The 26,393-nt window shown below is 45.8% G+C and overlaps 1 protein-coding gene and 1 pseudogene across 1 annotated transcript; one reads left to right on the top strand and one right to left on the bottom strand.

The window, feature by feature from the left end:
* The first annotated feature begins 1,332 nt into the window (after positions 1-1,332).
* On the top strand, positions 1,333-6,802 carry LOC127315197 (DNA repair protein REV1-like; annotated as a pseudogene).
* Positions 6,803-10,232: 3,430 nt separating this feature from the next.
* LOC127312377 (adagio-like protein 1) lies at positions 10,233-19,926 on the bottom strand. Its single transcript, XM_051342908.2, has 2 exons — positions 19,197-19,926; positions 10,233-12,445 (listed from the first exon to the last, which is right to left on the bottom strand). Exons 1-2 carry the CDS (start codon positions 19,496-19,498, stop codon positions 10,837-10,839), a joined length of 1,911 nt encoding a protein of 636 aa, XP_051198868.1. The 5' UTR covers positions 19,499-19,926; the 3' UTR covers positions 10,233-10,836.
* Between the last annotated feature and the right edge of the window lie 6,467 nt (positions 19,927-26,393).

The raw sequence follows: 26,393 nt of genomic DNA, 5'->3' as shown, positions 1-26,393 counted from the left end.
GTTTAGGGGAGCTACTTTCGCACCATTGCACCTCCACCACACTTTCACACATATCATAGGTCCACATGCAAGATTTGGTGGGTTTCCGGTGCTCTGGCGGTTGTTCTCCCCCTCCCCCCCCAAAAACAGCGGTATGTGTGCCCCGGCGGGTCCTAGATTTCTCCGCGCGAGGGTGCACAAATGTACTTTTCATTGTTTTAGGTTTGTTTAGGACATAAAAACATGGAAAACCAATCTTGGGACCCTTTGGCACATATACCCGCAGCTAGAGCCATTATCACACGATCGAGGGTGTGCCTGATCTACTGGTTAGGGTTAGCTTTAGGGTTAGGGTTTAGGGGTAGGGCTAGGGTTTAGGGTCAAGGTAAGGTTTTATGGTTAGGTATATGTTTAGGGTTTAGGGTTAGGGTTTCTGATGTAGGGTTTTGCAGCTCCGGTGTCAGCACGTGTAGTTAATGGTTTAGGGTCTAGAGGTTTAGGGCTCGAAGCGTCCCCAGTTTAGGATTTAGGGTTTAGGGTTTAGGGGATCTACTTTTTCTCCATTACACCTTCCACCACACTTTCACACATATAATACGTCCACATGCAAGATTTGGTGGGATTCCGGTACTCCGGCGGTCGTTCTCCCCCTCCTTCCCCAAAAACAGCGGTATGTGTGCCCCGGCGGGTCTACCCCCAAGATTTCTCCGCGCGAGGGTGCACCAATGTACCTTTTCATTCTTTTAGGTTTTTTTAGGAAATGTACACATTGAGAACCAAGACTGGGACCTTTTGGCTCATATACCCGTAGCTAGAGCCATTATCACACGATCGAGGGTGTGCCTGATCTACTGGTTAGGGTTAGGTTTAGGGTTAGGGCTAGGGTTTAGGGGTAGGGCTAGTGTTTAGGGTCAAGGTAAGGATTAATGGTTAGGTATAGGTTTAGGGTTTAGGGTTAGGGTTAGGATTTATGATGCATGGTTTTGCAGCTCCCACGTCAGCACGTGTAGTTAATGGTTTAGGGTCGACTAGATGCATGGCAGCGGTTATGGCATCTCTTTTTATTTTAAGTGAAACTCAATTTTATTTTACGTGAACCTCGTCACGTACACTCGTACACACGTACACACGCAAAAGACGCTTTGAAGGAAGCCTTACCGTCAAGCGCCGATGAATACTCTGGCTCTTTAGATGCTCGACGAAGAGAAAATGCCACCTGTGTTCTCTTCATCTTCTCTCACACCACACCTATATAATGGAACCATCTCGTCCCCAATCTCGTCACAACTCCTCTGAAGCCGCCACAACATCTTCTTCTCGACCAAAAGCCACCAACAACCAACCCAAGCCACCATGCAGTATATCGGCCCCACCTACCGTCGCCCAGCCACCGAGCCGGAGCGGGAGTTCCCGTCGGGTACAATCGTGCAGAATGAGCTGCGCATGTGGGTGATCTCAAGGTGGAGGGCCAAAGGAGCCTAGCACATTTCTTCCTCTCAGACGGCTACCGCAACCTCCTTCCGGGCTTGCCGTGGATGTTCACACTCGAGAGACACTTCGACGGCGACAGGAACATGGAGATCAGTCTCTATGTCCACTTCACCAACCCCTTTGACGCTTTCGAGCGCCTCGGGCGTGTGTTCTAGTGTGGGAGCGAGTTCATCGCATTCACGACCTACAACGTCTTCATCGACTTCCACACCATCTTCCCCTGGCCTGGCAAATGCACACCCTCCCCTACTGCATGCCGGAGGACGACGACGAGTCCCCCCCCCGCGCAGAGGAGCCAAGAGAGCCAAGGAGGGAAGACGGCGGGGTTGTCTCCCTGGTTTATGTGTCTTTTTCTAGTTTGCATGAGCGTTTTTATTGTCTATGTCTAGTTACCCGTCTAGTTGTGTGCTTTTGTATCATGTCAGTGGGTTTATGTAATGCTACTATAGTGCTATATTTATATATGTGGTTATAGTTCTTGGAAAAAACCTATTTTGTCTAATTAAAGTTTGCATATTGTTATTCGTAGAAGTTTCCATTTTATTTTGCCTAAAATGGATGAATAGCTCGTGAAAACTAAGGCTCAATATCAACGTCAAATTTCATCAATAATAAACCACACAAATCCATAAAGCAAAAGATAAAAATAAATGGGTACCTAAAGAGAAAAATGAAACTACTCCATCTGTTAACTTTTATAAGCACTACACAAGAAACTAAACAATCTAAAAATGAGTTGTCAAATAAGCAATAATCCCATAATGGGTGAAATGAGATAACCTCACAAGGTGAAAACTAACTTTGCTACTTGGTGCTACTTGAGTGAAATAATAACTAAGCTACCATTCAGTATATAAAATATGCTACTTTAAGTTATAGGACAATGTCAATTGACTTAAAATATGCTTCTTGTTTCTTGGAATGGAGATAAAGTAGTACCAACACAAAATTAGTTGTCATATTTTTGAACCATAAAAGGTGCAAATTCCTTTCATAACTTTATTGCACGACCAAAATATCAAAAAAAAAACTTTAGCCAAAGTTGAGAGGGATCTGTTTCATTTCTTGAGGCTAAACGACCGAAACTTTATTGATCACTAGATAAAATGTTTACAAAAATTCCCAAATCACTTGGGGGAATACAAAACCACACATGCCTATGGCCCGATCTTTTGTCACAACCTAAATGGGTCCACCCTATTAGGTGGGCTTCCTTTCTCAATGGGCCAAGGGCAACAATTACTTTTTTTTTGGAACCCAACACTTCGTTAACTGACGAAACTAAAAATACGTAGAACCTTTTGGTCGAATTGTTGCCACATTTGATTCATTACTGCCAGCGCCCAAATTATGCATCTCATTGAGCATACAATTTAAACACAAACTAACATAACCAGTTGATCTAAAATAGGAACCACAATAATAGGCACGTCTAACGACTGATCAACTGAAGGTAAATTATTCATAGAGAAATTATACAGAAATAAAATGCTGCAGTGATCATATTTGCCTGCTTCTTCAAAGCAACCATCTGCCTTAGGTGCGTGTTCAGTTTGTTCACTTCCCCAATCAGTTCCCCATCACCCGTGGCAAATTTCTCCATCGCCAGCGCTTGATTGATCTCCCGGGTTGCGCCCCTCCTAAAGTCAATGATGCCCTCCACTTCAAGCCTCTCAACATACTCACATCAATTCACTCAAAATGGTAGATTCTGAAATAGAAACACATGAACCCTAATTCCCAAATAGGTGGAAAAATCAAAAAATCTGCACAAATTACCGAAAAAGGGCAATAGATAACTCAGATCTAACCTTTCCCGGCTCGGACTTGCTCTTGCACTTCACAAATTATCACCTAAAGTTACCGTTCTCCTCCTTGATTGTGACCTATCGCTTCAATGGTGCGGCGTGTGTGCAGTCAGGACATTTTGTCATCGGCACTACACTATACTTAGGCCATGAGGGGCGGGAGGCTTAACTAGATGTCGATATAAATCGTCAGCCATAGTCGCACGACATCGCCGGAGAAGAAGAAGAATAAGCGGCTCCGAAATGGGGGCGGTAGGCAGGCGGCGGCAGGCAGACACGAGCAAGCGGAGAGATCTGAAGTAGAGGAAGATGAGCTGGGAAAGTTGTGGGTCCTACATGCAGTGAGATGGGTCCTAGGTTCATTGGACAGTGTGTGTGTGGGTCAGCGCTGACGTGGATAAGTTGTGGGTCCCGCTCAGTTCACATAATCCAAACTTATAACAACCTCTACTCAGCTTAAGGCCCGTGTCGCGTGAGAGCTACTTGGGCTGCGTGAAGTGTCGTTCTGCAGCTATTCAGACGAAGGACATTGCTTTTCAGCCAATTCCGCTCAAAGATGTCGCAGGAGCAATTTACCCGCGAAAATTGGGAAGCTCCAGACCATCATTTACACCCGTGGCATCCCATTCATCAAAGATAGGTCTACCAGAGTCGATGCTGTTGAGCTGCCACCACTATCCGAACTTGATCCTCAAAATCCTTCCTCCCGAGATAATATCTGAAATGAATGTCATGTACAAGGGAGAATTGCGTGGTTTTCTGGACATGATAAGCGGCAACGAAGGCAAGGAAAGCAATTCAAAATTTCTCGTTTCACCTGCCGTTGATCAGAACTCTGCGCCAGATCGTAATGCTAAGTTGTATGGATATGGAGAGCGCAGAGACTCCGTCCATTTAGGAAAGCAGAATGATATTAAGGTGATCTAATTAGTCAACTTTAAACTGGAAACATAGTGGAAGTACACAGTTCAAAGCCACCACTTTGTTATCTTGATATTTCAAACCATTCCTTTAGTATTCTAAATGTTGTTATTTACTGCCACAGGTGACAATAGACCAGGAAGTTCAAGCTGCCAGTGCGTCGTGCTCAAGAGCCTGTGAATTGGGTGATACAAACAGTGTCACACGGCTTGATTTCATGCCTAATTCTCTAAGCCAGGCAGACTTCACAGTTCTGCAGGAATTACCTGAGGATGTCAAGGTTGATTTGTTTAATGTGCTTCCATTACCTAGGTCAAAAGATCCTACATGCAGCACTTCCAATGTTACTCAGAGTAAATCTCCGAATGGGGAAGGAACTGATGATCCAACTTGTCATCTCCCAGGAAGTTCTATAAATTGGGTTGAACAGTTGAAAGTTAGCAGTTCTGTAATATTGAATGCTATTGCAGAGCAACATACATATTCTATCTTCAGTAAGCCTATATCTTCTATCTTAGAGTCTATCGTTTCCCTCCCCCCTCTGTGCCCGAATTCGGGTAGCGAAGAATGGAACAACACACTCTCCTGCCTCTCTGGGCTTCTTATAGAGTATATACACATGAAAGTCGATTCTGATATTGAAGAGCTGCACAAATGTTTCCTTCTTTTGAAAAGGTGAAGCATACAACCGTTCAACCATTATTAGATATGAAGGTGTAATATGGGCGCAATTAGTCTCTCTTGAAGAGGAATGTGCCACATTATCATTAATTACTGAACTTTCTCATTGTTGGTTCTCATCAGCATATGAGTTTTTTCCGGAGTTACACAATAGCCTTCTTCCTTTGCTACAGGTAAAATTTACATGTTTAGTTATTATATGTTTTTCAAGACTTTATATTAAGATTTATCTATGTATTTGTTATGGCTGTCCTTCATGTCCTTTGCTTTAGGAATCATCATGGACCCAACAAGGCTGAACCGGCTTTAGGCTCTCGCCCCCGCGTCGCCCCTCCCCCCCCCCCCCCCCCCCCACCCCGCGCTGGGTGACTCGGGCGGATCCCTAGCGCCGCCACCACCCCCCTCCTCCAATCTCCCTCCTCCCTGCCGCCGCCGACGCGCGCGTGCGGGAAAATCTCGTGAAGCTCTCGGCGGCGGCAGGGCCCCCTCTTGCGTCGCGCGCGCGGAGGCGGCGCTGGATCGGCGGTGGTGACGACTGACCGGCGGCGGGGCTGGTCGGTGGTTAGCGTGGTGGGATCCAGGGTAGGATCCGGGGCGGTGGTCTCGTGCGGCTATTTCTCGCGCCGACTACCTTGGCAAGGGCTGCGGTGGCCAGTTGATGGTTCGGCGATGCGGCCGGCGGCGGGGTGATCCCGAAGGCTGCGGATCCGGCTTCCTCGATGGCGTGGCCGTGCCTGGTTGTTGCCGGTGAGTCCTTTGCGCCCCCTCCTTCCGATGGCTCACGTTGGTGGCCTTCTTCGGTTTTGGGGGTGGCGGCGGATGACTTGTCGACGGGCTTGTGGTCGGTGGCGGCCTCCTCTTCCGCCGTTGAGGTCGGCGGGCGACGGCGAGGGGGCCTGCCGTTCTGCCTAATAAAGGTGGCAGTCCTAGGGTTTCTCTCGCTCCAAGTGAAGATCGTCGGAAGCTTCTTCCCACCAAGCTGGCTAGATTGTCGTGTTCCGGAAGGTCCTGCCGGCGAAATTCATTGTGCGATCAATACGTGAAGATTGCTGGATTGGGCGTTTTCGATCGGGCGCACCCATGTTTTTTATCTGACCGTTTGGTTTCAGAGGGAGCGCTTCGAAGCTCTGCTAGCTGTTAATATCATGGAGCTCGTTTTCTTTCCATGGTGCTGACGGAGAAGGTCATGAAAGCTAAGATCGGTGGAAGAGAAATGGTGGTCGGATCGTGGTGGTGAGATGGAATTGGCTTGGAGATTTGTGACTTCAAACAACAGCTTGTATGTGGGGGCGACTGCACAGGAGAAGTTCAGAGTTCTATATTTCAGGGTGAAAATCCAAGGTCTAGCCTTAATTGGTTGTGCCTGGCAATGTTCTTGTTGAAGACATTGTTTTGAGAGGGAGGACTTTATTCAGGGTGAAAACCTAAGATCTATGATCGGGCGACGATAGCGTTTGTGCACTGTTTCCTTCCTGGAGGCGTCGCTTATGGAGATGCTAATCTTCTGGTGTTGTCTTGGTGGTGTCAGTGTTGCTGTTTCAAGTTTATCGATCTCTGTAGCGTGACTTTTCTTTTCTGTAATTTTTTCTCTTTTTTTGGTTGTGTGCATCCTTTATGTCATTAGGGCATGATGTTGTTGCAGAGGCTGGGTGTAATTGGTATCTCCACGATATTAATATATGCTCTTTATCGAAAAATGTCCTTTGCTTTATCACTTTTGGCTTTCACAAACTTTATGGCCGGAGTACCTTCTTAGCTTTTAGATGGATGCAATCAGCTGTCCAGTTTTTTCTTCTTCTGATTCTAAAATTACAGCTGTTTCTGTTAGGTTTTAAGAAAATTGTACCACACATGCATAATTTTGATTGGTCATTTTGTAGGATTCCATCAGTCAACATTATGGTGGGGTATTGCGTCTCTAGTTCGAAATTCCGCTATCAGGGACCATTTAGTGATAGGAGATGGAGATTGGCGCTGCCCCGCTGGAGTAGAGGGGCGAATCTAACACCATCATGCTGTATACCCAAGGAGTGTAAATGGCTCTTCTGGTCTGCGGCTACAAACTGAATCAGTGTTTTGAATGCCAGCGCTGGTCGGTTCGTCATGGATAAAAGGAAATTGTGCACACCTGTAAATGTTACTACTTCTACGCGAGTGACTCCATGAGCCCTCATTTTGTTCTTTGTAATATAGCTGTTTCTCCTTCGAAATAGCTTGTTGTTACCGAAGAAGGCAAAAGTTGATATGGTGAGCTCATTTTTTGTGCTATGCAATTTTAAGTCAAGTACGCTTAATTTTGTCAAGAATAGCAAATTGGTAGGCGCAACATCTTCAATATGACCAATCACCAATTACCTTTCTCCAAGGCGTTAGTGCGTATTCCAAGATTCTGAAACACCAAGTCACGCTCTCAATTTGATCACATGTACATGTACAGAACAGTCAAACAAGAAACTGTGTTGCCCTATTCGTGCTAGTTACAATTGCAGTAGCACATTTCATGTTCGAGATCGATAGACTGACACACGGCGAACAAGCCTCGATTGAGTTGTGGATCAACCTTTCTAGAAAGCTATAACACTTAGAGCCCTAAACCCTGTGAAGCTGGCTAATAATGGAGAAGGTCTTCTTGACCATGAAGCTGCCGCACCTCGCTTGGCTACTCTCCCTCAAGATTCTGTGCTTATGTTGAGGGATGAAATATAAAGAATTTTGTTGACATCATCATAGATTACTTCACAATTACAGAACATGCTACAGGGAAGTTAATGTTGCACTCGTATTACAATTTTGAGCGGAGACATTTGGAATCGAAACTCTCCTAGCTAGAAGGCTAGATCAGTAAACCCTATGAAGCCATCCTGGTCACGCTGACGGTCTTCTTGATCATGGAGCTGCCGCACCTCGCCTGGCTCCTCTCCCTCATGATTGGGTGCTTCTTCTTCAGCGTTTGCTTGATCATCTCTGGCGCCACCACCTTTATTGGCAGACGTCGTCGCTTGGCTTCCTCCGCCTCTCGGTACCGTTCGTTGAACTTGCGCTTTGCAGCTTGTATCTTCTCCTCGGGAATGGGCCCGACACGGTCGCCGCGGAAGATGATGCCCGGGGCGACGGGAGCGGACGCCCTGTTTGTTGTGATCCCCACTGTCTTCTTCTTTGTGGATGTCTCCGGGATCTTGGCAGGTTGCGTCGGATGGTCGATGATCGTCTTGGGCTGGGACGGCAGGTGGTTCAGGAGCTTGGGCATGGCGTCTCTGACCTTGGCGTCGTCGTTCCGGGCGGAAGCCCTCCACGCGGCGACGATGCCGCCGGCGAGCACGCGGACGCGCTCCGAGCCGTGATCCTTGTGCAGCGCGCGGACGCACTTGGCGAGGTCGGTCTTGGCGAGGACCGTGGGCATGAGCGGGAGCAGCCGGAGCGTCTCGAGGGACTCCGCCATGACGTCGTCGAGCAGGAGGCAGAGCCGCTCCGCTTGGTCGTCGTCGTCTGCGGCGTTGCAGAGGCGCTCGACGATGTCGCCCCTGGCTGTCCGGAACTCGCGGCGGGAGAATTCTACAGGGTCGTAGGCCTCCATGGCGGCGTCGATGGAGTCGAAGGCGCAGAAGAAGGGCTTCCAGCGGCGGAGCGGGCTCTGTGCGGGTGCGGCCATGGCGGCGAATTCACGATCGAGCTTGCAATCTAGGGCTCCTCTCAGGCCGGTGGATGTGTGTATGCAGAAGAGCTGAACTGCACAGCTTATATTGATCACGGAGTAAGATGGGAGTCGGTGTTGAAAGCGCGTTCTCTCTCCCGTCCGAGTCCGACTCAACACTGGCATGATCATTGATCAATGAGTTGCGCGCGCGCCACGAAAACTTGGACAGGTACGGCGGTGGTGCCACCTCTCCGTCCTAGCTCGGAAAAACATCCCATGGCCACCACGGGAGCTACCGCTGCCGAGGACACCATACGCGCCATGATCAAGGACCACGCCGCCGGCTCCTGCAAGAAACGGCGCATTGGGAACACCGACGACTACGAGGCACGACTCACGAGCTAACGCGCGTGCTCAGGAAGGGCGGCTTCGGCTTCGGCGTCGTCGTCAAGGCGCGCCACCGAGGCACAGGCATTGACGTTGCGCTCAAGTTCCACCTACGCCGCTCGCCGGCGCGCGCCGGCTGCAAGTAGAGGAGCCGCCATTCCCACGTCGTTCTTCACCGCGAGCTGCTACGAGAAGCGTGATACCTGGCGGCGTGCCGCGGCCACCCCTCCGTCGTGGGCTTCCACGGCATCGCGTGGGAGTGCGGGACCCGCGCACGGGCGAGTGTGCAGCCTCGTCCTGGAGCACGTCGGCCCGAGCCTCGCCCACGTCCTGCGCCGACGAGGCAAACCGTTCACGAAGGAGGATACGCGGCTCGTGATGCGGCAGCTGCTGAGAGGCGCCAGGAGGAATCCACGAGCGCCGCATCGTCCACCGGGACATCAAGCCCGGGAACATCCTCGTCGGCATCGGCGAGGGTCGCGCGCGGCGACGTGGTGGTGAAGATCTGCGACCTGGGGCTGGCCGTGTCCATGAACGAGACGCCGTCGCGCAGCCAGGCCGGCACGCTCTGGTACATGGCTCCGGAGGTGCTCCTGGGCAAGCCGGAGTACGACCCTGGGCAGAAATGCTCGCCGGCGAGCCGCTGTTCCCCGAGAAGCGCATGTCACTGGACGGATTGGAGGTTTTGGACGGGCTCCTCAGCTGCGACCCTGCCAAGTGTTTGCCGGCAGCCGCGGCACTCAAATAGTGCAATGCCCGTGGTTCGCTAGCTCCAGCTGACACCCCTGCCTCTGCTGCTGCCAAGCAGACTGCCGCGTTGCTTACTAGTGAGATTGTTTCATCATCTTTCATTTTTGGGGTGTATTTGTTTTGTTTAGTCCTCCAGGTCACGAGATGATTTGTTGTAATGAATGGTTCTTTATTGTTCTGCTGTATTGAACTTCCCCGCACATTTCGCTCCCAATTCCAGTTTTATTTTTATTTTTTTGAACACCAATTCCAGTTTATACATTGTATCGCTACAATAATACCGTACCATGATGAACTAGGCAGTGAAACACCTGTAAGATGGAAAGTACAAGCATGCTTGAAGGTGTGCAAATATGTCTGCTGTAACGGAATTGCAAGCAGAGCATTTCTTCCAAACACTCCCTTCATCCATAAAAGGGTGTCAAAGATTTATCTAAATCGAATTTATCTATATATACTAACGAATGATTACATATATAAAAAATTTAGACAAGCATGCAACATCTTTTTATAAACAGAGGTAGTAAAAAGGCACTTCAGTTTACGATCTGCCTTTCTGCAACCCAATGAGGTAAAGTACCTCAATCTCAAGAGTAGCAAAATGCCATATAAACATGCCAGTTTAAACATTGTTATTACACACGCACACAGCTGTACATTGTACTAAATTATTTGTCCATAACACGAAAAAAGGAGAAGTTGACATACGTATAACTAAGCTCACCCGAGAGAAACTTGCTACAGCCTGTTACATGTCTGACGAAAAAAGAGTATTGACCAAAGATCATACATCCTAGCACTATCACAGTACCACAAAATACAAAAGAAAAATCATCTGTACAGCGTAGTCCTTTGTTTTCCCTAATAGTAGAGTTGATGTCAGGATCGTCTGAGAATACATAAAACTGATGATACTCATTCCATATAAGTAGCTTATGAATTATACTTATCTGGTAAAGGACCAAAACAAACAACACACAAAAACACATATAACTACCCATCAGCTACATAAAGCGAGCAACCCCGACTCCAGAGGTTTAATCTTACTTGAGGTCCAATCATCTGTTTCAAGCAAATACAAGCAACTTTGCGCCAAAAAGATCCAGTATCACAGTTTGCACATTCACTGCTCACGAACTGGCGCCATTTGTTTTCAAGGAAGTTTGCTGAAAAGACCTCTGGACCTCAAACTGAGTTACTAGCTAGAGAGAGCTCATGTACTTCAGTGAGCATCCACTCTTCTCCTGTTTGTCCTCCAAGCACTATCGCCTTTGTTCCTCCAACAACACAGGTGCTGTGGCCCCAGGCAAACCGTGGAGGTCGCCCAGGAACATTGAGTATCCTCCAGGTAGGTTTTTCTTCAGTCGGATCCAAAAGATACAGCTGTGACGCCGAGTGGAGGCCTGCCACTGATCCACCAAATATTAACACTCTTCCCCCTGGCAAGCTCACTGCGACATGATCAAGACGAGGAGGTGGACCAGCTCCAGCTGGATTTCCTGCTCCAGGCATTCCACTCCCAGTGAGGCACCGCCAGCAGGGCTCTTCTTCACTTAAGTCCATTGTGAACACATCACTAGACCGCAGTCGGAGAGGACCACTCTTAGCAAGACCGCCAAACATCAGAATTTTCCTACCATCATAGACAGACATTGAGTGACCCAATCTAGAAGGTGGTGCCCAAGATGCAGGTACTTCCCTCCACACAGGTCTGTCCATGCTTACATCAAGAAGATATGTATCACTGAGTAGTACACCTGAGTCGGCGCAGCCACCAGAAACCACCAACTTTGTCCCATCCAAAGTGCAGGAGCTGTGCCACGAACGTGGTACCGGTGGTGCAACACCAGGAACCTCACGCCAAGTTGGGTGCTTTGCATCCAAATCCAATATGAATACATCATTTAGCAGGCCCTGCCTTCCACATCCACCGAAGACAACTAACCAAGATCCATTTAGGCAGGATAGTGTATGGCCCCAGCGACCTGGAGGAGCTGCACTTACATTGATATGTCTCCATTCCGGATTGCTGGCATTCAAATCCAACACAAAAGTATCATTCATTGGTTGCATGTTAACACCTTCCCCACCAAACAAAACGACACGATTCCCTACAGCACAAGCACTGAAGTTGCATCTGGATGGCTCCACCGCACCTCCAACTGTCAATTTCTTCCAGGCAACAGATTCCAGGGTGGTCAGTTCTCTTGCCAGCCGGCCCCAGCCCAATCTTCTTGCGGCAGGCACTGTCTCAATAGCTCGAGTAGTCTCACTACCCCATGCATTACGGCAAACCATTTTCCAAAGATCTTCATTCTTTGTCAAGTCATACAACCGTCTACACACAGAGCTCACAGATGCTATATCTCTTGGTGATAACCTTGACAGGATACTCTGGCAAAGTACTTCATCAGTCAACTGGAAGAGACTAGAATACTCCCGGCAGAAGTTGCTCTGTCCTGGTCCCGTGGATATGGGTCGGAAAGAGTTATCTGGAGCAAACCGTGTGGATCTCACAGGTTCCCTTGTAACTGAGCCAGGTAATGGTCCCAAATCAACATTAGCATTGGTGAAGAACTGAATGCCCATATAGTGAGTTATGATATCATCATCTCCATATATAGGGGTCATATGCAACCTGTTCATCAATGGAAAGCCATCTTTTCTGAAATTTAGCAAATCACCGCGGAACTGGGTACCGTTGTCGATGCATAATCGAATACCAGAAACTACAGCAGCATCAACTAAGGGGTGCCTTCTTTGAGCAAATGGGCCTCTACATTGCAGGAACCGGCTGAAAGAGGAGAAACAGCAGTGTGTAAGAACATCAAGTATAGTAAGATCAATAATAAACAACCTGCACAAAAATGTGTCAAGAAAAGAATCACACTTGCAAAAGAGAATAAAAGATACGGAGTATCATATTTTCAGTTGCAAGGAAATTTGGTAAACGCTACTTCCACATTTATTTAGCACACAAGAATCTTGGTATCCTATCAACCCCCATGGCAGTAACAGTCTTGTTTGCTCAGAACTTTTTGTCAACAACCCCTTAATTGTCATGTTTGTTTTGATCTGAAAAATGACACGAAATGTGAACCAAAAATAGCAAATGAAAGCTCCTGGCATTCTTGCTAATGCATCCAGAATCTAAACCTCATGATTTGAAAATGCAAGACAATTTGATTACCATCAGAGCCTAATAATATCTTAAATGAGTTTCTAAATTCACACAAGACAGAAACAGCAGAACATCTTAAACCACGTTTTCACAGATCCATGTCACGATTCCAACTTTCCAAGTCACATCTTCATATTTACATTGAACAAATCATCTCTTGGCAAATTATCTGTAAATACTAAATAAAGACTAGTATTTCCTAGGCAAAGAAAATCAGGCTCAGGTAATTTTGATAGTAATAATAGCAACTGCTAGATCCTTAGATTTAATATAACATACGATAACTGAGTAAAGTGCACCATAGGTCCACAAACTTGCATGGGTTATCACATGGGCCATTGAAATTGGAATTTCCCAGATTTAGCACCCTAAATTTGTACACAAAAGATAGCAAGTTTTCTGATTACGAGATAATAGGTATATGAACATTACTCTTCAAAAAGAGGGAGGGGGCATTCTGCACAATGTTGCCATGTGGCCAGCAAGGTACACGCTTTGATATAAATAGCAAATTATTTAGATTATGTGGTTGGAAATGCAAGATTAATTGAGCAGATGCTTTGTCCTACTCCCTTTGTATAAAAAAAAAGGTCTATGAATAAAATCTACAAACTTCAACCAACATTTTATTCATTATTTTTTCCATCAGATAATACCACTAGAACTAAGTTTTTTTCTTAAGTACTTCCACTGTCGTGAACTATTTATAACAATTAGACACTTAGATACCCATGGGCCTCTTCCTCTTTTATTTCTCTACCATATGCCCAACAATAATAACAGAGCAGATAGCACCTAAGAGTTAAGAGAACTTAAGGATCTGACTCTGAAATGTCAATAAGAAACACACTTCTACAATATCAGAACACGTCACAGTTTACTACTTCGCTATCTAAATGTGTGCCCTAAAATTTGAGCTCCAGTAATTTCACAGTAACTTCTTTTATTCTAACTTTTCATGTAATGGATTAATGGGCATCTTTCATTTAATATAACTTGCATGAAAATTTTCAACAGTTTGATCACTGAAAACTCAGGGTCCGGAATACTGGGCATGATACAGAAAATTTGATCGAGGACATGACACTACTTTCTTTGCGAGGGACGATTACAATAGATAGTTTGTTGATTTCAATTTGAAGGTGCTAAGCAGCTAAGGTTCAACAAATATGTTTTGTCAAAGGATACTAATATGTAAGACCCGTTAACTGAGAAAAAAAAATGACACCAATTGATTCACACCTGTTACAAATATGCCTTTGTTTGCTATCTATCTATTACTAAAAGCAATAGAGTTTTTTCGAGGAACCAGGTTACTCCACATCATCATTATTATATTGACGGTTGGATCTTTAATTTAATGCTAGGATTTAACAGTCTCCCATGTTACAAGATATGCCTACCAGTCGTTGGATCTGCAACTTATGCGCCACGATTTATTTGAAAATCAGGCACCATACGATTTTCATGGGTTGTGCACCCATATAAAGTCCATGTGAAGCACGGACGTTGAAACAAAATCCAAAGTTGAACGCTATGTAGTCCTATAAACGCATGGGACTGGCCTACCGAGCAGTAGATACTTTGCTTTGGACGAAGCTCATATTATCTGCATGTGCAATCAAAGTTGAAGGCAAGAAGAAGATGCCATGAACCATGTTTGCACCCATTGCTGATCGTGCAATATTAATGCATGTGCATGCAAAACCATAGAGAAAACAATTGTCAAAGGTCCAAATTACTACTCCCCACCGATCCATAATAAGTGTCAGGGATTTAGTACTAAGTTAGTACAACTTCTATACTATGTTCCCGACACCTATTATGGATAGGAGAGAGTATTAGAGTTGCATCTGGTTTAGAGTAGTTTTTAGAACCATGGATTAGCAAGCACTACAAAGTACCGGTTTTGCTAATGCCCCCCGTTCCAAGAATGTCATAGTTCTCAACTGACGCAGATAACCGTCGATAGGACACTAAGATCCAAGTAAGATTCCGTTTTTAAAAACTGCATATTTTTACGCTAGATTAGCAAATTACTCCAACACAGGTAATTTTCTTTAGATTTATATGTGAACAAATTTGTGAAGTTGACCTCAGTCAGCGAACCGTCGATATGACACTGAGATCCATGTAAGATCCATTTTTTTATTCTATGACAAATACTGCATGTTTTCCGCCCAGGTAAGCAAAATATCACAACACTACTTTTTTAGATTTGTACGACCAAACTTGTAAAATCGACTAATGATAAGTTAACTTTGAGTCGATTAAGAATAATTTGTCCTCTAGATGAACAAATTAATACAACACAGTGGACTGAGATATTGTTACAAACCATAAGACGGGTTAAAGAAACACAACACAATGGACGACATTGAGAACCACTAGCACTATGACGTAGATAACGATTGCTAGGACGAGATGGGGATAACACTAGGAGACCTTCATTTTGATGGTGGAACATGCACCACCCACATGATGTTCCAATGAACACTCAAACCAAATAATAATGTACTAACTACACAATAGAAGTTAATAAATTATTCCCTTGCCTACTGTGGGCCTGGCCGTTGCTTAAGGCGAGGGAGCCGGCTATGGTTTGGAACGAAGGACGACATGTATCTTACTTTTCGCTGATGAAAGAACTTGAGTAGTCCAAACTAACGTAAGAAAAAATAACTGCTTAAAATCCAGGTATTAATAAAAAGGAAATAACAAGCCTTCGATCATCCACTATAATTAAGATTACGGGTCCGGTCAACGTGGTCACATACTGTACACATAGATTATTCCTAGAGAAAACAGATAGAAGCTACGTAATATGCTATATGTTAAACAAATATGGCCAAAGAAAGGATGTATATTAGATAATCTCAATAAAAAAATACACCCAAGCATCAATATAATGGATGTTGTTCTTATTAGTAGACTACAACCAATAGATTTCCTCAAGTGTCCAAACAGATCCTTCTTGTTGAAATGGTATCAGAGCCCAAGGTCTCAAGTTCGAGTCCTGGCTTTCGCAATTTATCCTAAAATTGTTGTTACCCCCTCGGAGTCCTCGTAGTCCTCGTATACGCACGTGTAGGCCTGTTGAGCCTACCTCTGACTCTACACGTGTTGACTTGTCTTCCTATCTTCCCGTCACATGTGAGGGGGGGTGTGGAAGTGTATAAGTAGATTGCCTAGCACTTTCCATCAGTTTCTTTTTTTTAACAAGTCCATCAGTTCGGACTTTTGGTTGCATTAGCTAGTGCATGAAGCTTAACACTTCTAACAGTTCATCATAACTTCAACCGGACATAAATAAATTAGACTCTATTTGGCAAGCACGATGTGTAAAAAAAAATATGCTGGAAATTCTTATATCAAAGAAAAACATCCGATCAAGCTAAAGAATTTGTAATTAATATACTACAAGCAATAGATTTGATAACTGTATGACCAAGAACAAAACAAACTGAGCATCAAACAAGTAACCAAAAGATCAAATATTGTAGATCTACATAGTTCTAATAATACATTAACTAGAACAATACTACTGGAGAAGGCAGCTCTCACAGGTACAGGCTAATATAACGACAAGCAATCACAAGGAATCTTCAGCATAACAGATGCACGACACTGTTCGATATTTTGCAACCAAAGCATGCATCCTCTAACAAACAAACTGAGCAATTATACTAATTCAGGAATGGAACTGAAGAAAAGCATATGGTGATCGATGGGGACCAACCAGTTCCCATCGATTAGTCACAGGCTAATAACCATAAACAATCACAAGGAATCTTTAGCATAACAGACACGCGTCACTGTTCGATATTTTTGCGGCCAAAGCATGCGTCCTCCAAAAAGTAACCTAACCAATTCGCCAATATAGACACAAAAAGTAACCTGACCAATTCCCCAATATAGGCACACTTCTAGTGCTACAAATCACTGCTACAGAGGCTCGTGACGGAACTAACTGTAGCAAGCCAAACTAACGATTTAGGTTTTCATTCGATTCCAATTGTAAGTGGTGGCAGAAATTCTACTAATTATGGAACCGAACTGAAGAAAATCATATGGTGATTGATGGGGACCAACCAGTTCCCATGGAATTACAGTCACATGCTAATAACAACAAACAATCACAAGGAATCTTTAGCATAACAGACAAGCGTCACTGTTCGATACTTTGCTGCCAAAGCATGCGTCCTCCGAAAAGTAACCTAACCAATTCGCCAATATAGACACAAAAAGTAACCTGACCAACTCCCCAATATAGACACACTTCTAGTGCTACGAATCTACAGAGGCTCGTGATAGAACTAACTGTAGCAAGCCAAACTAACGAATTAGGTTTTCATTTGATTCCAACTTCTAAGTGGAGGCAGCAATTCTAACAATTCAGGAACCGAACTGAAGAAAAGCATATGGTGATCGATGGGGACCAACCAGTTCCCATGGAATTACAGTCACATGCTAATAACCAACAAACAATCACAAGGAATCTTGAGCATAACAGACAAGCGTCACTGTTGGATATTTTGCTGCCAAAGCATGCGTCCTCCAAAAAGTAACCTAACCAATTCGCCAATATAGACACAAAAAGTAACCTGACCAATTCCCCAATATAGACACACTTCTAGTGCTACGCTACAGAGGCTCGTGATGGAACTAACTGTAGCAAGCCAAACTAACAAATTAGGTTTTCATTTGATTCCAACTTCTAAGTGGTGGCAGCAATTCTAACAATTCAGGAACCGAGCTGAAGAAAAGCATATGGTGATCGATGGGGACCAACCAGTTCCCATGGAATTTGGTAGGGGCTAGGGTTCTACCGGGTCTAGGGCGGAGGTTGTAAGGGTGGAAGTGAGGGCGGAGAGGCTGGAGAGCTCGGCGCCGGCGGCTGGGCGCCGTCGCGGAGGAAGGAGGCGGCGGCTAGGGTTGGTGCGGCGGGGCGCAGGGGTCTCCCGTCTCCCTTCAGGAGACGAGACAGTAATGATACTGAATATTGTCTGATTAATCTCGAAGGGGTACAAGTGTTTATATAGGAGGACGGCCTCCTCTAAACCCTAATTTAATTGGGCTAAGCCCCTAATTTACTTGGGCTAAGCCCACAACTAGCCACTAGTGGGCTTCCTGCGTGTATAGGTCAGACCGACCATAACAGAATTACAGTCACATGATAATAACAACAAACAATCACAAGGAATCTTGAGCATAACAGACAAGCATCACTATTGGATATTTTGCTGCCAAAACATGCGTCCTCCAAAAAGTAACCTAACCAACTCGCCAATATAGACACAAAAAGTAACCTGACCAATTCCCCAATATAGACACACTTCTAGTGCTACCAATCACTGCTACGGAGGCTCGTGACACTGTAGCAAGCCAAACTAACGAATTAGGTTTTCATTTGATTCCAACTTCTAAGTGGTGGCAGCAATTCTAACAATTCAGGAACCGAACTGAAGAAAAGCATATGGTGATCGATGGGGACCAACCAGTTCCCATGGAATTACAGTCACATGCTAATAACCACAAACAATCACAAGGAATCTTCAGCATAACAGACACGCGTCACTGTTCGATATTTTGCTGCCAAAGCATGCGTCCTCCAAAAAGTAACCTAACCAATTCCCCAATATAGACACAAAAAGTAACCTGACCAATTCCCCAATATAGACACACTTCTAGTGCTACCAATCACTTCTACGGAGGCTCGTGACAGAACTAACTGTAGCAAGCCAAACTAGCGATTTAGGTTTTCATTCGATTCCAACTGTAAGTGGTGGCAGCAATTGTAACAATTCAGGAACCAAACTGAAGAAAAGCATATGGTGATCGATGGGGACCAACCAGTTCCCATGGAATTACAGTCACATGCTAATAACCGCAAACAATCACAATCAGTGGCGGAGACAAGCCCCAGGCTGCACGGGCGTTGGCCCGGGGCGTGGGCGGAAAACACAGGCTTGATTGTAGCAAAAGTTACACTGTATCATACTTTAGCCCACTGTAGCAAGAAGATGGCCTGGGGCGTCGTGAGATCCTGGCTCCGCAACTGATCACAATGAATCTTCAGCGTAGCAGACAAGCGTCACTGTTGGATATTGCGTCCTCCAAAAAGTAACCTAACCAAATTCACCAATATAGACACAAAAAGTAACCTGACCAATTCCCCAATATAGACACACTTCTAGTGCTACAAACAAATCACTGCTACAGAGGCTCGTGATGGAACAAGCCAAACCAACAAATTAAGTTTGCATTCGATTCTAATTCCTAAGTGATGCGGTAGCGATTGTACTAATTCAGGAATCGAAGTGTAGGAAAAAAGCATATGGTGATGGATGGGGAAGGGACGAACCAGTTCCTGCCGAGCACCTCCTCGGCGCGGTACCCGGTGGCCTCCTCGAAGCCGCGGTTGACGTAGATGATGGGGCAGTCGGGCTCGAGCGCGTCGGTGACCACGAGCCCGTAGGGCCCGGCCCCGCGGAGCATGCCCTCGATGGCGAACGTGAACATCCCGCCGACCCCGTCGCCTCCTCCGCTGCCGCCCTCGCTGCCGCCAGCGCCCCCGACGACCACCTCCCCTCCCGTTTCCTGCTCCTCCATCTCGTCCCCGCTCCCCGCGCTGGCGGCGCCGTCGGACTCGCTGTCCCACTCCATGGCGCGCGCGCGCGGGCGGGCGGGCGGGCGGCCGAAAACCCTAGGTCCGGATCCGGGCTCCCCCGCCGCCGCGGCTCAGCTCATGGCGGCGCGCGCGCGTGCGGATTGAGGTCGGGATTGGGTGGGAGGTTTTGTGGGAATGGTGGGCTGGGGCTGGGTTGCTGCCTCGCTGTCGGGGGAGGAGGAAGACGAACGAGTGGACGGGGAAAGCGGCGGCACGCGCGGTGGCCTCGTCGACGTCGTCGCCCACTGGAGCCGTCCTCTGCGATGGATCTGGGCCGTCGGATCGGATCTGCGGGGCACGCGGACGGCTCCGATGGGCGGTTCCAGAAGTGACCAGGCGCGGCGAGGCACACGGACCAGGCCACCAGCTGCACGGGCGCCCCCGGAGTAGCCTACTGGCGTGGTTGGTTTGGTTTCCCCTCCACTTCTCTCAAAGCATCTCCCGCGCTATATAGGCCGCGCGAAGACGGAATCGCTCCTCCGGCAGACGCGCTATACGGGTGGCGCTGTAAAAGAATTGGGGTATGCGGCTTTTTGCACAATCCCGAGCGCTAAATGTGACGCGTCGGCTACAGCGTGTGGCATCGCTTCGGATACGCGCGAATACCCCAACGGCTGGAACCCCCCCCCCCCCCTCCTGCGCCCTCCATTTCCCACTGCGCCGCCTCCGGTCGATTCCGCCGCCGTCCCCGCTATTGCTCGCCGCCACGCCGTAGATTCACCTCGCCCGCGTCTCCTGCCAGCAGTACCGGCCGCTCCGCCGCGCTGTACCGACCGGGCACCATCACCACCGATGGGCATAAGGCCGACGCTTCTCCCCGCCTCGTCCGCGCCTTCTCCTCTCCATACCCCGTGCCGCGATCGCCATGTCGTCGTCTTCGAGCCTACTGTCAACATGGCACTGTTGGAGATATGCCCAAGAGGCAATAATAAAAGTAGTTATTATATATCTTTATGTTTATGATAAAAGTTTATATATCATGCTATAATTGTATTAACCGAAACATTAGTACATGTGTGATATATAGACAAACAAGAAGTCCCTAGTATGCCTCTTAAACTAGCTTGTTGATTAATGGATGATTAGTTTCATAATCATGAACATTGGATGTTATTAATAACAAGGTTATGTCATTGTATGAATGATGTAATGGACACACCCAATTAAGCGTAGCATAAGATCTCGTCATTAAGTTATTTGCTATAAGCTTTCGATACATAGTTACCTAGTCTTTATGACCATGAGATCATGTAAATCACTTATACCGGAAAGGTACTTTGATTACACCAAACACCACTGCGTAAATGGGTGGCTATAAAGGTGGGATTAAGTATCCGGAAAGTATGAGTTGAGGCATATGGATCAACAGTGGGATTTGTCCATCCCGATGACGGATAGATATACTCTGGGCCCTCTCGGTGGAATATCGTCTAATGTCTTGCAAGCATATGAATGAGTTCATAAGAGACCACATACCACGGTACGAGTAAAGAGTACTTGTCAGGAGACGAGGTTGAACAAGGTATAGAGTGATACCGAAGATCAAACCTCGGACAAGTAAAATATCGCGAGACAAAGGGAATTGGTATTGTATGTGAATGGTTCATTCGATCACTAAAGTCATCGTTGAATATGTGGGAGCCATTATGGATCTCCAGATCCCGCTATTGGTTATTGGTCGGAGTGAGTACTCAACCATGTCCGCATAGTTCACGAACCGTAGGGTGACACACTTAAAGTTGGATGTTGAAATGGTAGTACTTGAATATGGAATGGAGTTCGAATATTTGTTCGGAGTCCCGGATGAGATCCCGGACATCACGAGGAGTTAGGAATGGTCAGGAGAATAAGATTCATATATAGGATGTCATTTTATGTGAAATAAAATGTCGCGGAAGGTTCTATGGAAGGTTCTAGAAGGTTCTAGAAAAGTCCGGAAGAAACCACCAAGGAAGGTGGAGTCCACATGGGACTCCACCTCCATGGCCGGCCAACCCTAGTGGGGGAGGAGTCCCAAGTGGACTCCCCTTAGGGGCCGGCCACCCCCCCATATGGGAGGTGGAAATCCCACCTTTGGTGGGAGTCCTAGCTTGGCTAGGTTTCCCCCTCTTATGGAAGGTTTTTTGGTTCGGGTCTTATTCGAAGACTTGGACACCAACACTTGGGGATCCACCTATATAATGAGGGGCCAAGGGGAGGGGGCCGGCCACCCAAGAACCACCAAGGTGGCCGCACCCCTTAGTGGCCGGCGCCCCCTCTCCCCAAACCCTAGCGGCCTCTCTCCTCCACCACATCCTGCACGCTTAGCGAAGCTCCGCCGGATTTCTCCACCACCACCGACACCACGCCGTCGTGCTGTCGGATTCAAGAGGAGCTACTACTTCCGCTGCCCGTGAACGGGAGGTGGACGTCGTCTTCATCAACAACCGAACGTGTGACCGAGTACGGAGGTGCTGCCCGTTCGTGGCGCCGGACCCGATCGTGATCAAGATCTTCTACGCGCTTTTGCAAGCGGCAAGTGAACGTCTACCGCAGCAACAAGAGCCTCATCTTGTAGGCTTTGGAATCTCTTCAAGGGTGAGACTCGATAATCCCCTCGTTGCTACCGTCTTCTAGATTGCATCTTGGCTTGGATTTCGTGTTTGCGGTAGGAAAATTTTTGTTTTCTATGCAACGTTATCCTACAGTGGTATCAGAGCCGTGTCTATGCATAGATGGTTGCACGAGTAGAACACAATGGTTTGTGGGCGTTGATGCTTTTGTTATCTTTAGTTGAGTACTTTGCATCTTTGTGGCATAGTGGGATGAAGCGGCTCGGGCTAACTTTACATGACCGCGTTCATGAGATTTGCTCCACGCTCGACATGCAACTTGTATTGCATAAGTGGCTTTGCGGGTGTCTGTCTCTCCTACTATAGTAAAGATTCAATTTACTCTTCTATTGACAACACTAGTATCACCGTTGTGGTTCATGTTCGTAGGTAGATTGGATCTTACTCGAAAATCCTAAACCACGTAAAATATGCAAACCAAATTAGAGAACGTCTAACTTGTTTTTGCAGGGTTTGGTGATGTGATATGGCCATAATGTGATGATGAATATGTATGAGATGATCATTATTGTATTGTGGCAACCGGCAGGAGCCTTATGGTTGTCTTTAAATTTCATGTTGAGTAGTATTTCAAAGTAGTTGTAATAGTTGCTACATGGAGGACAATCATGAAGACGGCGCCATTGACCTTGGTGCTTCACCGACGATGATGGAGATCATGCCCGTTGATGATGGAGATCATGTCCGTGCTTTGGAGATGAAGATCAAAGGCGCAAAGACAAAAGGGCCATATCATATCACATATGAACTGCATGTGATGTTAATCCTTTTATGCATCTTATTTTGCTTAGATCGCGACGGTAGCATTATAAGATGATCCCTCTCACTAAAATCTCAAGATAATAAAGTGTTCATCCTTAGTAGCACCGTTGCCAAGACTTGTCGTTTCGAAGCATCTCGTGATGATCGGGTGTGATAGAATCAACAAGTGCATACAACGGGTGCAAGCCAGTTTTGCACATGCGGATACTAAGGTGGCCTTGACGAGCCTAGCATGTACAGACATGGTCTCGGAACACGTGATACCGAAAGGTAGAGCATGAATCATATAATTGATATGATGAACACTTTGAGTGTTCGCCATTGAAGTTACATCTTGTCTCGTGATGATCGGACTTGGTGTGGTGGATTTGGTTCGTGTAATCACTAAGACAATGCGAGGGATATTGTTTTGAGTGGGAGTTCACCTAGTTTTTTAATTATATTAAATTAAAATTTGAACTCAATTTATCATAAACATTAGTCTAAACTATTGCAAATATGTTGTAGATATGGCGTCCTCAATCAATTTTAACCAGTTCCTAGAGAAAGAAAAGCTTAAGAGCAACGGTAGCAACTTCACCGACTGGTTCCGTCATGTGAGGATTTTCCTCGCTGGCGGAAATCTGCAATATGTGCTTGATGCACCGCTAGGTGACCCTCCTGCAGAAACTGAAACCGATGAAGTAAAAGCTGTTTACGCAACTCGGAAAACTCGGTACTCTCAAGTTCAGTGTGCCATCTTATGCGATCGAAGCCGATCTTCAAAAACGTTTTGAGCACCACGATCCACATGAGTTAATCAATGAGTTGAAGACTATATTTGAGACTCATGCGGCCGTGGAATGCTATGAAGCATCGAAACACTTCTTTAGTTGCATGATGGAAGAAGGTAGCTCCGTTAGTGAGCACATACTCGTTATGACCGGGCATGCGAAGAAACTCAGTGACTTGGAAATAGTTATTCCTAACAGACTGGGGATTAATCGTATCCTTCAATCACTGCCACCTAGTTACAAGAACTTTGTGATGAACTACAATATGCAGAACATGAACAAAGAGTTACCTGAACTCTTCTCCATGCTTAAAGCTGCTGAGATTGAGATCAAGAAAGAGCACCAAGTGTTGATGGTCAACAAAACCACCAGTTTCAAGAAACAGGGCAAGTCTAAAGGCAAATTCAAGAAGGGTGGCAAGAAAGTTGCTACGCCTCCTGTGAAACCTAAGACTGGTCCTAAACCTGATGCTGAGTGCTATTACTGCAAGGAGAAGGGACACTGGAAGCGTAATTGCTCCAAGTATTTGGCGGATCTGAAGAGCGGCCTTGTCAAGAAGAAGAAAGAAGGTATATCTGATATACATGTTATAGATGTTTATCTTACTGGTTCTCGTACTAGTACCTGGGTATTTGATACTGGTTCGGTTGCTCATATTTGTAACTCGAAACAGGAACTAAAGAATAAACGAAGACTACTAAAGGATGAAGTGACCATGCGCGTTGGAAATGGATCCAAAGTCGATGTGATTGTTGTCGGCACACTTCCTCTACATCTACCTTCGGGATTAGTTTTAAGCCTCAATAATTGTTATTTTGTACCAGCGTTGAGCATGAACATTATATCTGGATCTTGTTTAATGCAAGACGGTTATTCATTCAAGTCTGAGAATAATGGTTGTTCTATTTTTATGAATAATATCTTTTATGGTCGAGCACCACAAAAGAATGGCTTATTTCTGTTAGATCTCGATAATAGTGATACACATATACATAACATTGATGCTAAGCGAATTAAATTGAATGATAATTCTACTTATATGTGGCAATCTGCCTTGGTCATATTGGAGTGAAACGCATGAAGAAACTCCATACTGATGGATTACTTGAATCACTTGATTTTGAGTCACTTGATAGATGCGAAGCATGTCTGATGGGAAAAATGACTAAGACTCCATTTTCTGGTATGATGGAGCGAGCTACTGACTTATTGGAAATCATACATACCGATGTGTGCGGACCAATGAGTGTAGCATCGCGCGGTGGTTATCGTTATGTTCTAACCTTCACAGATGATCTGAGTAGATATGGGTATATCTATTTCATGAAACATAAATCCGAGACTTTTGAGAAGTTTAAGGAATTCCAAAGTGAAGTAGAAAATCAACGTAACAAGAAGATTAAATTTCTACGATCTGATCGTGGAGGTGAATATCTGAGTTATGAGTTTGGCATGCATTTAAAGAAATGCGGAATACTTTCACAATTGACACCGCCGGGAACACCACAACGAAACGGTGTGTCCGAACGTCGTAATCGAACTCTCTTAGATATGGTTCGTTCTATGATGTCTCTTACTGATTTGCCGTTATCATTTTGGAGTTATGCATTAGAGACAGCCGCATTCACTTTAAATAGAGCACCATCAAAATCCGTAGAAACGACACCGTATGAATTATGGTTTAATAAGAAACCTAAGCTGTCGTTCCTGAAAGTTTGGGGTTGCGAAGCCTATGTAAAGAAGTTACAACCGGACAAGCTAGAACCCAAAGCGGAGAAATGCGTCTTCATAGGATACCCTAAGGAAACTATAGGGTACACTTTCTATCACAAATCCGAAGGCAAAATCTTTGTTGCTAAGAACGGAACCTTTCTTGAGAAAGAATTTCTCACTAAAGAAGTGACTGGAAGAAAAGTAGAACTCGATGAGATTAATGAATCTATACTCGTTGATCGAGTAGCGCGATGCGGAAGTTGTACCAGTACCGCCTACACCGGCAACAGAGGAAGCTAATGATAATGATCATGAAACTTCAAACGAGATAGCTACTGAACCTCGCAGATCGACAAGGGAACGTGCCACTCCAGACTGGTATGATCCTTGTCTAAATGTCATGATTGTGGACAACAATGATGAGGACCCTGCGACGTATGAAGAAGCGATGATGAGCCCAGATTCCAACAAATGGCAAGAAGCCATGAAATCCGAAATGGGATCCATGTATGATAACAAAGTATGGACTTTGGTAGACTTACCTGATAGCCGAAAGGCTGTCGAAAATAAATGGATCTTCAAGAGAAAAACAGATGCTGATGGTAATATTACTGTCTATAAAGCTCGACTTGTCGCAAAGGGTTTCCGACAAATTCAAGGAGTTGACTACGATGAGACTTTCTCACCTGTAGCGAAGCTAAAATCTGTGAGGATTTTGTTAGCAATAGCTGCATTTTTCGATTATGAGATTTGGCAGATGGATGTCAAAATGGCGTTCCTTAATGGAGACATTGAGGAAGAGTTGTATATGGTACAACCCAAAGGTTTTGTAGATCCTAAAAATGCTGACAAAGTATGCAAACTTCAGCGTTCAATCTATGGACTGAAGCAAGCATCGAGAAGTTGGAACCGACGCTTTGATAAGGTGATCAAAGACTTCGGGTTTATACAGTGTCATGGAGAGGCCTGTATTTACAAGAAAGTGAGTGGGAGCTCTGTAGCATTCCTGATATTATATGTAGATGACATAT

Source organism: Lolium perenne, chromosome 7 (assembly GCF_019359855.2).
Source record: "Lolium perenne isolate Kyuss_39 chromosome 7, Kyuss_2.0, whole genome shotgun sequence".
Classification (NCBI taxonomy): Eukaryota; Viridiplantae; Streptophyta; class Magnoliopsida; order Poales; family Poaceae; genus Lolium; species Lolium perenne.
The sequence above is the reverse complement of the archived record's forward strand: the minus strand, read 5'-3'. Positions and strand labels throughout refer to the sequence as shown.